This window comes from Panthera uncia, unplaced genomic scaffold (assembly GCF_023721935.1).
Source record: "Panthera uncia isolate 11264 unplaced genomic scaffold, Puncia_PCG_1.0 HiC_scaffold_1134, whole genome shotgun sequence".
NCBI lineage: Eukaryota > Metazoa > Chordata > Mammalia > Carnivora > Felidae > Panthera > Panthera uncia.
This window is the reverse complement of record NW_026057738.1, coordinates 1-16205: the sequence shown is the minus strand read 5'-3', so window position 1 is coordinate 16205 and position 16205 is coordinate 1. Positions and strand designations below refer to the sequence as shown.

The window sequence follows — 16205 nt, the reverse complement described above, 5'->3', positions numbered from 1 at the left end:
GGGATTCTGATGAGTGTATGACAGAAATATGAGCGGGGGGGGGGGGGTGGCAGTGAGAGTGCATGAGTTTGCAGTTTTAAATAGAATGGGCAGGGAAGGCCTCTCTGAGATGCTGACAGTTGAGCAGGGACCTGAAGGAGGCAAGGGAGCCATGGAGAGTTGAGGGGGAGTAGTACTCAGGTGGAGGGAACAGCAGGTGCAAAGGCCCTGAGGTGAGGACAGAGAGCAGGAGGCCAGTGGGAGTGGAGCCTGACTGAGGACTGAGGAATCCGGCCCAGGTCAGGCTAGACCTCGTGCCCGGGCTTTCATAAGGATTTTGACTTTTGCTCTGAGACGGAACTCATGGGGAGGTTCTGAGCAGATATGAGCTAACTTAGTGTTAACAGGACCCTTCTGGAGGGAAGGGGGGGTTGTATTAGCGTTCTGTGACTGCTGTAACAAATCGCCACAAACTCTGTGGCTTAAAACAATGATTTTCTCTCCCAGCCCAAAGTCAAGGTTCCAGCAGGCCCACCGCCCTCCCTCCAGAGGCTCTGGCAGAGAATTTGATCTATGTCTCCTAGCATTGGATGGCTGCTGGCTGTCCTTGGGGTTCTTTGGCTTATAGCCACACCGCATCACTCCAATCAACCTCTGATTTTCATGTGGGTCCTACCTACACCCCTGGTGACGTTCGGTGTCTTTTCCTCTCTGTCTCTTATAAGGGTACTCGACATTGGGTTTGGGCCCCACCCAGATAATCCAGCATAATCTCATGTTTTGATCCTTAATTACAGCTGCAAAGACTCCCTTTTCCAAGGAAGGTTATAGTCACAGGTTCTTGGGTTAATATTTAAAAAAATTTTTTTTAACATTCGTTTTTGAGAGAGCGAGACGGAGCACGAGCGGGGGAGGGGCAGAGAGAGGTGGGGGACACAGAATCCAAAGCAGGCTCCAGGCTCTGAGCCCAATGCAGGGCTCGAACTCACAGACTGGGAGATCATGACCTGAGCCAAAGTCGGATGCATAACCGACTGAGCCACCTGGGTGCCCCACGGGGGTTAATATTTTGTTGGATATATTACGGGGGGGGGGTACCATCAACCGCCCCTCTCCCCCCCCCCACCACGGGGTCTGAGTGGAATCAGGAAAACCTCACTGCAGGTGTTGAGTTGGCACGTACGATGCAAAACAGGCTCCTTAACCGGCCCCCGGGCATCTCCAGCTATGGCTACCGAGGCCGAGACTGCCGGGCCAACCTTTACCTGCTGCCCACGGGGGAGATAGTGTACTTTGTGGCCTCCGTGGCCGTGCTGTACAGTGTGGAGGAGCATAGGCAGCGCCACTACCTGGGCCACAATGATGACATCAAATGGTGAGGCCTGGGAGGGGCTACTCTTGGAGGCGGAGGGGGGGGAGGCCGGGGTGGGGGGGGGAGGTGGCTGTGGCCAGGCCTTTGCTTGGCCTACCGGCTGAATTCAGGAAAAAAGTGTGGACTGATCATCAGTATTTTAAAGGTCGGTGAATTCACTTACATGCCTGGATTTTTCACTTCTTTTCCGAAACTCCTAGCTGGCGCCCCCCGATGATCCTAACAGGGTGGGAGCCAGGCAGCGACAGCCCCTTTTGATGGCTGTGCCCCCCTGGCCACCACTTGGGTACAGTCCTGAGCCGTATGGGCATTTGAGTTAAGAGACCCCAGGACGGAGTCTTGCTTCCGAGGCTGGGTACCTGGAGAGTAGCCCCTTATTGTTACAGAAGGACTAAATCGATGTTTATTGGCTAAATAACTCACTCAACCAACCTGTGGGATGAATAGCCAGGCATTGTGACTTCAGCCTGTTAAGGGAGGAGGAGTCCTGGGCCCCCCTTTGAGCCCCATCCCTCCCACTGAGCCCTGTCCATCTGTCTTCTTTCTCAGCCTGGCTGTCCACCCTGATATGGTCACCATTGCCACTGGACAGGTGGCAGGCACCTCTAAGGAGGGGAAGGTAACAGATTGGAGGAGGAGGGACCGGAGACTGGGGTGGGGTGATGGTGGGGGCAGACAGCCAGGCCCCCCAGGTAACAGGCCTCTTTCTTCCTTGCAGCCACTACCCCCCCACGTGCGCATTTGGGACTCAGTCTCCCTCTCCACCTTACACGTGCTGGGCCTGGGGGTGTTTGACAGAGCTGTGTGCTGTGTGGGCTTTTCCAAATCTGTAAGTCCTGTGCGGGGACCCTTCGCCTGTCCCCTCCTCCAAAGTCAGGAGTCCCTCCTCCAAAGTCAGGAGCGCGCGCGCGCACACACACACACACACACACACACACACACACACGCGCCGCCACTTTGGGATGGGGGAGGGGGCATGCCTTGATTGTGACGTCACAGGCATAGGCCACGCCCCCTGCAGAATTGCCCGCCCTGCAGGCCAACCCTTGGTGACCTTACAGGGCTGCTCCCTTAGCCCTTATGAAGGGGACCCACGTGTCCTGATTGCTCCCAAACTCCTCGGTGACTGGTCATGCTGGTTGCATTATTATTGGCACCCACTTTCCTTTGCGAAAGGTCCTTGTAAGGCCTTGTGGTTCCCTGTTCCAGCCTAGATGGGTGTCGGCAGGATGGGTGATGGCAGTTCTGGGCGAGATAAGCCCAGAAATGTAGAGTAAGCCTTCAGGAATTTGCAGAGCAATTTCATATTTCCTACAACATCCTAGTCTGTGATGGGTGGGCTTTTTTTTTTTTTTTAATCATATTTCACATTTTTATCAAAATGTATTTAACAAAGTATTGATCAGTAATGGATTGAGGAATAAAAACCAAGAAGCACGGGACTAGAGCCTTACAGGTGTTCTGAGGCCTAAGGAGATCTTTGAGGGCATTGTGGGGAGTGGTGGAGAAAAGCTACTTTGGTGACTGTGTGTGTGTGTGTGTGTGTGTGTGTGTGTACGGGGAGGAGGGAACCCTGCAAAATCAAAATTAACCTGTTTCACCAAAGGTGTGAACACCCAACATTTTAGTAATTCGGTGGTTTCATTTTGTGTGCATAAAAGTCATTTCATTTTGTGTGCATAAAGTCATTTTCATATAAAAATGCAGATTAGATGGTTTCAGGACTCCTGCAGAGAAACAGTAACTGAGGGTAAATGAGATGAATTTCTTAGGGAGGAGTCATTTCAAAAGGAAAGTTCTAGAAGCCCTTTAAGATGTGTACATGGCTGCCGGACGGGGAGTGTATTTGCATGTGTTTCATCTAATGTGGGCCAGGAGCTTTGAAAATCTTAAAACAGACCTGAGTGGGAAGTTCCTGTGTGGGCAGAGTGTTGAAGGGGTGGATCCTGACCCCCCTTCTCCACTCCCCCTCCTCTCTCCTCCTTCTAGAATGGAGGCAACCTGCTCTGTGCAGTGGACGAATCGAACGATCACATGCTCTCCGTGTGGGACTGGGCCAAGGAGGCCAAGGTGGTGGATGGCAAGGTGGGGTGACCGTTCTCACCCCGCCTCCTTGGGGTGCCTCTGTGGGACTGGCTGGATCTCTGTGGTTAGGAGTCTGGAATCAGACAGACTCACATTCAAGGCCAAGCTTTGCCATTTGGTGGCTGTGTGACTTCAGGCAAGCGGCTTGCCCTCTCTGAGCCTCGGTTGCTCGTCCGTAAAGTGGGGATAATGGTAGCATCTTCCTAGTAGGGCCTTGGCTTTGATGTTGGGATGTGGGGTGGCTAGACCAGGCACAACAAAAAGGTCGGTGCAAGGCAGCTACTGACTGTAGCCTTGCGACATCCAGGACATTGACTTGCATCTCTGGGTGGTGGCTTGACTTCTAGGGAATAATCTGAGGCATGATAGAGGGGAGAGCCTGTTGCCCAAGGTCATGTGCCTATTTTGGAGACCTAGGTTCCGGATTGGGGCCCACAGTTTGTGGACAGAGACTTAGTAGTTGAGAGGCTGGGCTCTGGAGTCAGACCTATGTGAATTAATTCTGGACTTGACTCTTACCTGGCTGTGTGGCCTAAGGCAAGTGACTTCCCCTTTTTGTGCCTCACTTCACCTGTAATGGGGAGCGCTAATGAGCCGTACCTCACGGAGTGCTTTGAGGAGTACAGCAATTAATGGATAAAGTACTCAGCACAGCACTTGATGCAGAGTTGAGGCTCTCCAAGATCTGCTGTCATGTTGATAAAGGTGGCAGTAATGCTTTGCTGGCCGGCCCTGCCTTCAGTATTTTAGCTTGCCTGTATAGTAAAGACACAGGCAAGTAGGTTGTGCAGTGCACAACTCATGCAGCTGTATAGGGCGGTCCTACATGGGGTGGCCCTAGTGGCTTTGAGGTCGTCATTCTAAATCTCCCCCACTCTCCAAAGTGCTCCAACGAGGCCGTGCTGGTGGCCACCTTCCACCCCACAGACCCCACCGTGCTCATCACCTGCGGAAAATCCCACATCTACTTCTGGAGTCTGGAGGGGGGCAGCCTGAGCAAACGGCAGGGCCTCTTTGAGGTGAGTGCCCCGGGGTGCGGGGACAGGCTGGCCCTGAAGGAGACAGGCAGGGACACCCGGGAAGACAACAAAACAGAGGGTCCCAGAGGGTCCCAGATTATGAGGATGCCGAATTTCTGCTGGGGCCTCAGTTTCCTTATCCCATACCATGAGGATCATCCTCCTTAACTGTCTAAAGTTGTGAGGATTCAGCGGGATGAAGACCGTAGTAGCTCCTAGCAGATAGTAAATACTCAATAGGCAGTGCTCTGCTTGGCCATAATGTGGAAAAACACGGAGGTCAGAGGCCAACTGGCTGAAAGAGACGCGCACCGAGGCAGACAGACACTGAGCGGGAAGCAGAGGGCCTGGGAGAGAAGGTGCAGGGGCCCCTCTGCCAGGGCTCGCCTTCCATGGGTGAGAACTGGAGCTTCCACCCCAAAAAGGGAAGCCCGGAGGACACCAGGCATAGGTGAAGATGAGACAGATACTGAGGGGAGGGTGGGGAGAGGCAGAGAGAGCGACATAGAGGATGGGCAAGGAAAGGGGAGGAGAGACGATGCAGGGGGAGAGCGGGGAGAGTGGCGACAGAAAGAGGGAGACCCAGGGACAGAGAGGGGGGACCCGGGGACAGAGACAGGGGAGACCCGGGGATGGAGAGAGGGGGAATCCAGGGACAGAGACAGGGGAGAGCCAGGGACAGAGAGAGGGGGGACCCAGGGGCAGAGAAAGGACAGAGAAGAAAAGTCAAGAGAGGAGGCAGGAAGTGCTTCCAGGGGTAAGCAAGGGAGACAATGTGGTCAGAAGCTCTAGGCTACATGAGCAGTGCACGGAGGCCGGTTGGAGATGGGGGTGCCCCACAATGGGCCTCATACCCGACATCATGGCGGGGATCCCCTGACCACGGTCCTGGATGGTGGGTGGGCTCTGGGAGGCTCTCTGCTTCAGCAACCTTCTGACACCTTCCCTTTCTCCCCCACCTTAGAAACACGAGAAACCGAAGTACGTGCTGTGTGTGACCTTTTTGGAGGGTGGCGATGTGGTCACCGGGGACTCGGGGGGGAACCTCTATGTCTGGGGCAAAGGTGAGTTTCACTCCACCTGTTTGGTACCCAAGCCAGCCCTCCCGAACCCCCTTTGGCCAAGCCTTGCTCTGACCGAGCTTGTATGGAATGTATGATACAACAGGCTAAATCCTTACTTGTCTAATTCCTATATCCCCCTCAAGGCTCCCCATCTCCATGAAATCTTGACTTATTCCCCACCCTTGTCCTCTGCAAATCCTGTGGTGGGGATCAAGTTTGAATTATAAGCGAATTGAATGGTTAACCCACTTGTGGGTGGATGGGTGGGTGGATGGAGAGGTGGTTTGTCCCAGAGCAGTCAATGAATAAGGCAGTGAATGAATGAAGGGGCTGTCCTGCTTAGTGAGTGGAAGAATGAGTGAATGTACTGGCCTCCTTAATGGTGAATGATTGGGTGAGTGAACAACTGAATGAATGAATGGTTGTCCCCATGATGGATGCTGGGGTTAATAAATGAAGAGGTCTTAAAAAAAATAAATGAAGAGGTCTTTTCCCAGGAAGTGGATCCATAAAGCAATGTCTGAATGAATGAGTGAATGAACGAATGAATGGTTACCGCAGCCAATGGATTAATATATTACGAAGAATGGATCGTTCCAGGAAGTAGACTGATTGCTGAATGAGTAGAAGAGTTGATTGTTCTAGCCAAATGGATGGATGAAGAAATGAATAAATGGTTGTCCCAACCAATGGATTAATGTATTGTCCCAGCAAACGCTAATGGGGTGAATACAAGCTTGCTCTAGCCTTTGGGTGAATGATGAATCAAGCGAAGAATGGGTTGTCCCAGCAGATGGATGGCATGCACAAATCAGTGAGTTGTTTTGGCCTGGGTACGTTTGCTTTCACGTACATTATGCTCCTAAATCAAGGGTGCACTGAATATTATTCCCATTTCATAGATGAGAAGCCCCAGGCTCATGGGGCACCTGGCTGGCTCAGAGCTTCCCTTGAAATTACACAGCTGAGAATAAGCTCTGAATAACTGACAGTCTTTTCCAGCAGATTGTGAGCTCTCTGAGGGCAGAGGCTGGGTCTGATTCGTTTCTATATCCCCAGACCCATCACTGGGTCCATCCCGTAGGGCTGTGGTGGGGTGGTTGGAAAGACAAGTGGACAGAATGATAAGTGGACGTGTGGCACCACATCTGAGTTGAGGACTGTTCCTTTGAGTCCCTGCCCCAGCCTCCTTCCTGGTCCTTGGCCTTTATTTATCTTGCCTCCTCAAATTCCAGAACCCAGTGTAAATCTGACCCTTTTCTCCCCTTGCCAAGCTCTACCATTGTTCCCTGGTTCCCTCAGGACAAGGCCCAGGTTCCTCACTGAGGCCTCTAAGACCTTGTGTGGTCTGGCCCTGCCTTCCCCTGCCCCTTGCATGTTACATGAAGTCAAACCAGATTTTCTATAGTTCTCTAAATAGTGCATGCTCTTGCTCTCTTCCCTTTACACACATTGTTCCCTCTGCATGCAGCCCTTTCCACCCTCTGTTGGCCTAGCTGACTTCTATTCATCCTTCAGATCCTTGTTCAGCTGTCTCCTCCTCCAGGAAACCCTCCCTGACCTACCAGGCTGGGTATCTTCTATGGGATCCCACAGGCTCCTGGCTTTCCCTATCCTAGCCCCAACCACCTTGGGTTGTCATTGACTGGTAATAGGTCTGTTTCTGAAAATAGACTGTGAACCCTGTGACGGCAAGATCTGAGGTTGTCTTGGTCACCACTGTATTCCCAGTATCATCCGGTATGAAGCTGGGCCCAGAATAAATGCTGGTTACACAGTTGTTGATTGGATGGGTTAACGGATGAATGAATGGATGATTAGATTGACAGGGTGAGTGGGTAGATGGATTGGAAAATGGGTGGATGTTTGGGTAGAAGGATGAATTGACTGGTGAATGAGTAGTTGAATGAAAGAGGTGAACAGATGGATGAGAGGTGGATGAATGGGTGGGTGGATCAGTACATAGATAGGTGGATGGATGGATGGGTGGATTGGGTGGGTGGGTGGGCAAGTGGATAGATGGATGGATGATGGATAGATGGATCGATTAGATGGGTGGGTAAGTGGGTGGATGGATGGATGGGTGGGTGGATGGATGGATGGATGGATAGATGGATGAATGGATGGAAGGATGGATGGATCAACGGATGGTTGGGTAGATTGATGGGTGGGTACATGATCAGATGGGGGATGGATGGACAGATGATGGATGGATGGATCGATTGGATGGGTGGGTAAGTGGGTGGATGGATGGACTGGACTGGATGGGTGGATGGATGGATGAGGGGGTGAGTGGGTGGGTGAGTAGATAGGTAGATAGATGGACGAACAGACCAGTAGGTAGATGAGTGGATGAATGAATGGGTGAGTGGGTGGATGGATCAAAAGTGACTGGGTAGATGTTAGTTCAGATGGTTTAATGGATGGATGATAAGATATTTGAATAGATGGCCAGTGGGCAGGTGGGTGGAAGGGTGGATAGAAAGGTAAGTGAGTGGTTGAATGTAGGATTGACAGTTGGAGGCGTTTCAGGGGTCAGTACAGGGACAGCTCCCCCATGCTGATCCCTGCTCCCTGGCCACCCCTCTTTGCCCCCACAGGTGGGAACCGCATCACACAGGCGGTGCTGGGTGCCCACGATGGCGGTGTGTTTGGGCTCTGCGCCCTGCGGGACGGGACGCTGGTGTCCGGAGGGGGCCGTGATCGACGGGTGGTCCTTTGGGGTTCCGACTACAGCAAGCTGCAGGAGGTAGAGGTGAGGAGGGGGACAGCTTCGTGTGAAGGCGAGGGGACCTCCTCCCACCGCCCCCACCCCGACTCCTAATGGACCCTCCTCTCCCCAGCTTGTTTTCCCTGACCCCTTCTCTGCCTGTGCCCTACACTCATATGCCCCCAACCTCACCCTCAGGTACCAGAGGACTTCGGTCCGGTGCGCACTGTGGCTGAGGGTCGGGGAGACACGCTGTACGTGGGGACCACCCGCAACTGCATCCTGCAGGGCTCTGTCCACACAGGCTTCTCATTGCTCGTCCAGGTGAGCGATTCTCCTGCACCTGCCCTCCTCCCCATTTCTCTCCTCTTCTCTTCCCACTTCCTTCCATTTCTCCTCACCTCCCCACCCCATCCCTTGGCCTGACAAACTCCACTCACCTTCCCTTTTACCTGCTCCCACCCCGTAAACCCACCCCTGTCCCAGGACCCCTGCCCCAGAACCCCCCTGGTCCAGCAGCCAACGAGTTACCCGCTGGCACAGCAGAGGGTCCCCAGGACCCCGCCGCAGCCGGGCCACCCCCTGTCCTTCTGATCAGGGGTGGTGTCCATTTCTGTTGGTAAGTGTCCTGGCAGGTTGTCACCTGGGCCACATGCACCTTGGGCCACACACCTCCTGAGATCTGGGAAGGCCCTTTGGGGTTGGCCTGTTTTTCGTCTGGCAGCTCACATGTTCGCCCCTTCGTCCTGGCGTGCCAAAACCCTATCTACAGGGGCGCCTGGGTGGCGCAGTCGGTTAAGCGTCCGGCTTCAGCCAGGTCACGATCTCGCGGTCCGTGAGTTCGAGCCCCGCGTCAGGCTCTGGGCTGATGGCTCGGAGCCTGGAGCCTGTTTCCGATTCTGTGTCTCCCTCTCTCTCTGCCCCTCCCCCGTTCATGCTCTGTCTCTCTCTGTCCCAAAAATAAATAAAAAACGTTGAAAAAAAAAATTAAAAAAAAAAAAACCCTATCTACGCCCAGTTAACACTCCAGCGCCACCCCCACCCCCGCCCCCTACCCCCCACCGCCCCGCCGAGGGGCTGTATAGTAGGATGGTCAGGAACAGGAATTCTGGAGCGGGACTGCCTGGGATCAAGATCGCAGCCCTGTCGCTGGTTAGCTGTGTGATGTGAGGCAAGTGAATGACAGTCTCTGTGCCTCTATGAAACGGTGCAGCAGCAGAACCCATCTTCGTGGGGGTTTGTAAGGATCCCATGAGTCGGTTCATAGACGACATTTAGATGGTGCCTGTCACAGAAGTCTTGGCCAAAGTTACCCCTGGATCTAGTGGCTCTGGATACCTCCGTTCCTTCCGGGCATTTCCCCTTTTCCAGGCTAGCTGAGGTCCATGCTGCTGCATTTAGATCTCCCTCTGGCTCTGGTCTCCCTGGAACATGAAGGAAAACCAGGATCAGAGGGATTCCCCAGAAGGGAACTTAGAGACCCCCCCCAAAATAGCATCAACATTACACATCGTTGATTATATTATGAATAGGTCAATGTATATTAGAGCTTTATTACCATGCATCGTTATACTAACGTCAACAATTATATTATCAGTGTTCGTTGTTATTTAATAGCGTATTATTAGCACACGTTATTAATAATGATAATAATAACAGCCACTTGCATTTTGCGAGCGCTTTGTACTAGCCTCAACACCTTCCATCCATGATTCAAGTGAGCGCAACGATGTCCCCATTTTACAGAAGATTAAACTGAGGATCCGGGGAGAGGGCACCTGTCCAGTCCGTAAGAGAGAGCTGAGGTCAGATTCACCAGGCTGAGTGCCCTCCATGGGATCCCACAGCCTTCTGGACACCACCCGATTCAAGCCGGTCAAGGCTCCAGCTCCCACCCAGCATGTCTCCTGCCCTGCGTTGTGCAAACTGGACAGCAGAGGCCTGGAGAGAAGGGGAGCATTCACCCCGAGCCACACACCGGGGCGAGGGTCCACTCAAGTCACGGCCTCCTTCAGACGTACTGGAGAAAGGGCCTTCCCCGGGTCACCTGTGGCCCCAGTGTGTCGCCGGGACCGGCCTGGCACTTCTTTCTGGGACCAGGCTCGGTGGGGGAAGGGCCCGGATTGGCGGGCTCCATGCTGCCGTCTCCCCTTCCCGCCAGGGTCACGTGGAAGAACTGTGGGGTCTGGCCACGCACCCCAGCCGGGCACAGTTTGTGACGTGCGGGCAGGATAAGCTGGTGCATCTGTGGAGTGCAGAGTCCCGCCGGCCCCTGTGGAGTAGGATCATCGAGGTAAGGGGACTGGGGGGGGGGGGGGGACGGGGACTCGGCACCCTGTTCTGACAGAAGCGCCTGTCTCCGTATGTCAGGGCTCAGGGCACCAAACCAATCTGCCAGGGGAGCCGCTGCCCCTGCCTCCAGGGGAGCGTGGTTTGGGTGGGGTCAGGACAATGCCATTGTCACAGCTGCAGGAAGCTGTGGTCCCTGCAAGGGCTGTCTCTAGAGCCGCATTGGTCAATACGGGTGGGTCGTCACACTTCAGTTAACTTTAAAATGTAAATAGAATGAAGCATTCAGGGGCGCCTGGGTGGCTTAGTCGTTTGAGCATCCGACTCTTGGTGTCGATCTCACGGGGTTCGAGGGTTTGAGCCCTGAGTCGGGCTCCGCATAGAGCCTGCTCAGGATTCTCTCTCCCCCTCTCTCTCTGCCCCTCCCCTGCTCATCCTCTCTCTCTCTCTCTCAAACTAAATAAACGAACTTAAAAAAAAAAAATTCAATTCCCCGGTTGCACTGGCTACGTTTCAAACATGTATCTAGTGGCCACCATGTTGGGAAGTACAGATAAGGAACGTCTCCAGCATCGCAGAAGCTTCTGTTAGACCGTCTTGCTCTAGAGCAACCCAGTGCTGGCTACATTTGCATTGTATACTCGATACTCCATGTACTTGCCTTTTTTTTTTTTAGTTTTTTTTTTAGTTCTGGGGCGGGGGGGGGGGGGGGGAGGGAGGGGCAGAGGGAGAGGGAGAGAAAAAGAATCCCTCGAACCCACGAATTGTGAGATCGTGACCTGAGCTGAAATCAACACTCAGATGCTCAACCGACTGAGCCACCCAGGCGCCCGTGTGCCCTTTCCTCTTAAGGCCAGCGACGGCTCACGATCATAGCCAATGCCATTGCTTGCCCGGCCCCCATGATGAGCGGAAATAGAAGAGCAGGCCCTCTGCTTTCTGTCAGCACAACGGATTGTTAGACCCAAATCCCAGTGGGACCCTAGCTGCAAGGGATTCTGGGCAGTGTAGTTTTTTTAATATATATATATTTTTTAACGTTTATTTATTTTTGAGAGAGAGAGAGAGACAGAGCATGAACGGGGGAGGGTCAGAGAGAGGGAGACACAGAATCCGAAACAGGCTCCAGGCTCTGAGCTGTCAGCACAGAGCCCGACGCGGGGCTCGAAGTCACCGACCGCGAGATCATGACTGGAGCCCAAGTCGGCCGCCCAACCGACTGAGCCACTCAGGCGCCCCTGGGCAGTGTAGTTTTTAAGCTCCCCTACCTGTGCAGTATGGGACACTAGAATGTCACTCCATCGTATCCCCCACACCACGCTTTGAGACTTCGCTCAAGGAATCTAGGGTTACCTCTGATTCTGGGACACTTGATGGCCTTTGAACTTTGAGTCAGGGATGGTATGTTCTGGAAATTGTTAGGGCCACGTATAATAATCCTCATTATGACGTCAAACCGACTAGGAGACACAGAACTCTTAACCCCACCCCCAGAGAATCTGATTCAGGAGGTCTGCGTTTGGGACCGGAAATCTGCAGTTTCTAACGCGCTCCCGTAGATTTTTCTGATTCCGGCAGTCTTTTGACGGCGCCCAGAGAAACTGGCGTAGCGTTTTACCCCCTTCGTCCTTTCACCTTCTCGCAACCTCCACAAGGCAGTGGGGATGACAGATCCCCACTTGGAAACAGGCTTGATAAGGTAAAAATCATCACGGTGCGATTTTAATCCAAACCAACTGTTGTCGAGTGCTGCCTGTAAGCCATTTTACTAACCAGCTTGCTGTTCTAAGGACTGTACGTCTTGTTTTTAGAAGAATCCCGGGGAGCACACGTTGATGTTCTCCACTGGCCAGATGAGGCAGCCGAGGCTCAGACAGGGAAGGTTATTTGGTGTCACATAACTAGGAAGTGTCAGAGCCGGTTTGAACCCGAGTCTGATTCCAAGACACTCTATTGCCTGCGTACCAACCAAACGTCCCCAACGTTCGAGAAGTGGTGATACCCCTTGCCAGGTGTTTAATAAAGATGTGGGGAAACGGACACTTGGACGTGCCTGGTGATGAGTTGATAGAATCTTATGGAAAGCAAATTGGCATTATCATTCCAAAGCCTTCAAAATATGGCTATCCTTTGTCCCAAAAAATCTCACTTCTAGAAAATTACCTAAGTCACAGATGAATAAAGCTGTGAGAATTTAGACCGGGAGTATAAATGGATCTAGAGTCCACAGTGAGAGCAGGACTGTTTTGTGTTTGAGCTGACACAGGAAAGGAGGATGGTTTGGGGGGCATCTGAGTGGCTCAGTTGGTTAAGCAACCGACTCTTGATTTCGGCTCAGGTCACAATCTCACAGTTTCGTGAGTTCGAGCCCCACACCGGGCTCTGCGCTGACCCTGCAGAACCTGCTTAGGGTTCTCTCTCTCTCTCTGTGTTCCTCCCCTGCTCGCTCTGTCTCTCAAAAACAAAAACAAACAAAAAAACACTTAAAAATATTTTAAAAAGGGGCGCCTGGGTGGCTCAGTTGGTTAAGTGTCTGACCTCAGCTCAGGTCACGATCTCACGGTGAGTTCGAGCCCCGCGTCGGGCTCTGCGCTGACAGCTCTGAGCCTGGACCCTGCTTCAGATTCTGCATCTGCCTCTCCACCACTCACATTCTGTCTTTCAAAAATGAATAAATGTGTTTTAAAAGAAAAATTTTAATATTAAAAAAAAACAAAACCCAGAAGAACACAGTTTAAAAACAAAAAATGGAGGATGGTTTTGGGGTGTCTGTGGCTGCCGTAGGGGAATAGCCAGATAGGCCGGAGACCCCAGTTCTCAGCCCTGCCTCCTCTCTCTCCCCTCAGGACCCTGCCCGCTCTGCTGGTTTCCACCCCAGTGGCTCTGTCCTGGCCGTGGGCACAGTGACTGGCAGGTAAAGCTGAGCTGGGCATTTGCAGAGGGTTTCTCTGCTCCCTCCCCTCCCAGAACTGTCCCTTGACAAAACCTCCCTTCCCCTGTGTCCCCAGAGCCCACAGAGTCTGCAATTAACAGCCTGCTCACCAGACTGTTTCTCGGTATTAGTCTGGAGTCAGCCTCTCTCCCAAATCTTTTCTGGGGTCCCAAGCTCAGGCCCCTCAGAGTCCCGACCCCGATCCCCCTCCCCCTTCAGCCCCCTGCTGCACCGGATCAGCTCACACCCCCTCCCCAATCGTGCCTTCTCCCTAAAGATGGCTGCTGCTGGACACGGAGACGCACGACCTGGTGGCTATCCACACAGATGGCAATGAGCAGATCTCAGTGGTCAGCTTCTCTCCAGGTAAGCGGCCCGGTGCTGGATCTTGGAGCAGCCAGGCCTGGGAACTGAGGCTCAGTTACTAGCAGGGGGAAGGAGTGGAACCTGTGTGGCAAGGCCTAGGGGCCGGTCTAGGACTGTAGCGGGGATGGAGCTTGGGACAGCTGAGGAGTCTGGCATAGCGGGGGCGGGGGCTGAATCGGAGAGAGAAGGGGGTAGAGCCTGGGTGCCTCCTCATAGCCCCCCCCCTCCCCCTCCCCCAGACGGGGCGTACCTGACCGTGGGCTCCCACGACAACTTGGTGTACGTGTACACGGTGGACCAGGGCGGCCGCAAGGTCAGCCGCCTGGGCAAGTGCTCGGTGAGTGGGCAGTGGCCCCCAGCCCGCGCCGCCACCCCTACCAGGGGCCGCAGAATTAACCAATTTTCTACTTCAAGGGAGCACAGCTTCAACACTCTACTGACTGCCCTGATCACAACCAGGAGTCTTAGCCCCGCCCACACATTACCCCCCCCACCCCCACCCCCCGTGTTATAAGCCCCTCTGTGTCTAGCTCTGCCCACGTTCTAAACTTCCCCTGTGTTCTAAGCCCTTTCTGTCTAGCCCCGCCCATCGCAGTCTGGCCCCGCCCATGGTAGTCTGGCCCCGCCCCCACGCTCCAAAGGCTGTGTATCCTTCCTTTAGCCCCCTTGTGTTCTCCCCCTACCTGTGTATTTTGCCTTCCGCTTTTCCTGGTCGCATCCTACCCGCTTGAGCTCTAACTCCACCCCTTCCCTCCCCCTCCGCAGGGCCATTCCAGTTTTATCACCCACCTGGATTGGGCCCAGGACAGCAGCTGCTTCGTCACCAACTCCGGGGACTACGAGATCCTGTACTGTGAGTTCTCTGAAAGCCGAAGGCGGCCCTCCTCCAGCCTCCCTATTTACGTGTGCGATTTACATAGACTTCCCTGACTTCTAGGAAGGGAGGAGGGGCTTTCAAGTCTCCGTCCTCTGGCTCCTGTGTTCAGGGGCTGTTCTGATTGGCCTCCTGGCTTCCCATTTCCTCCCCTTCCTGGTCGGATGGGTGAGGTACAGGTCTCTAAGCAGATGCCCCTGCTCAGGCTTGGGGTGTCACCACCCAGGATCTAGCCCCCTCAGCCAAGTCTGGAGAGGTGGAATAAACCCTAGGACCTTAGCCTCCTGTCTCAGACCTCAGTGCCCGTTGACTATAAAATGGATGGGTTAAGTCAGTAATTGTTTCTTTCTTTCTTTTCTTTTCTTTTTTCTTTTTTTTTTAAGTTTATTGGAAGTGGGGGCGCGGGGAGAGAGAGAGAGAATCCCAAGCAGGCTCCCACTGTCAGCCCAGAGCCTGACGGGTGGCTTGAACTCACAAACCGAGAGATCATGACCTGAGCTGAAATCAAGAGTCAGACGCTCAACCGACTGAGCCACCCAGGCGACCCAGTTCTTTCTGCTCTGAACCCCTCCCCCTGTTTTCTGCCCCAGGGGACCCGGCTACCTGTAAGCAGATCACTAGTGTCGATGCTGTGAGGAATGTGGAATGGGCCACTGCTACTTGCGTCCTGGGATTTGGGGTGTTTGGTAAGTTCTGGGATGGGGGAGGTCCCACTGAGAACAGGGGTTCCAAGCAACATCCTTCGCTGGTGGTCTTCATAGTCTCTTGTTGGTTATCCCCAGGGCGGGAGACCGGCGTAGACTGGGCTGGCATCTGGTCCCAGCCTGGGAGGGAGTCAAGGAGGGCTTCCTGGAGGAGGGGATATCGAAGCTGGACCTGGAGGATGAGGAAGCAGCGAAGAAGGAAAGCAGTCCCTAGGATAGGAAACCGTACCCTGTACAAAAAGGCTGGAGGTGGCATAGAACTTGGCATTTGGAGAAATCCAAGAAGGCAGCATGGCTAAATCGCTGTGGAGTTCAAGGGGAGCGTTAGGGAGGACAAGGCTGGAGCAGCGTGGCAGACCAGGTCAGGCAGAGTTCAGAGGTCGTGCTAGGAAGCCCAGGCTTTCTCCAAGGCCACCAGGGAGCCACAGAAGGGTTTGGAGCGGTGGGGGGCCAGGGTCAGATACACATTTACAGAAGATGATTCCAGTTCTCCTCCCTGGCTGCAGAGAAGCCAGGCTGGCTGGGAGAAAGGCGGGGAGCCTGGGGCTGGGGCCTGCTCACCTCAGGGGTCCCTGGCCCAGGCTGACCTCTCACCACCACCCACCCCTCATCTTGCCCACAGGGATCTGGTCTGAGGGAGCCGACGGTACCGACATCAACGCCGTGGCCCGCTCCCATGACGGGAAGTTGCTGGCTTCAGCCGATGACTTTGGCAAAGTACACCTGTTTAGTTACCCCTGCTGTCAGCCCCGAGTGAGTCCCCCGGGGGGGGCTGGCAGGGTGGGGATGAGCAACACTGCGGGCAAGACTG

At 53.9% G+C, this 16205-nt stretch overlaps 1 protein-coding gene across 1 annotated transcript; it reads left to right on the top strand.

Annotated features, from left to right (window-relative positions):
- Positions 1-1086: 1086 nt before the first annotated feature.
- LOC125916779 (echinoderm microtubule-associated protein-like 2) lies at positions 1087-16196 on the top strand (the record flags this gene model as incomplete). The annotated part of the gene is made up of 15 exons (XM_049623073.1): positions 1087-1354; positions 1901-1970; positions 2070-2180; positions 3341-3436; positions 4321-4455; positions 5420-5519; positions 8120-8274; positions 8428-8553; positions 10391-10522; positions 13365-13432; positions 13728-13816; positions 14056-14153; positions 14582-14669; positions 15281-15376; positions 16017-16196. Coding segments are annotated over exons 1-15 (1735 nt in total), but the record flags the coding sequence as incomplete, so codon positions are not given.
- Positions 16197-16205: the final 9 nt, after the last annotated feature.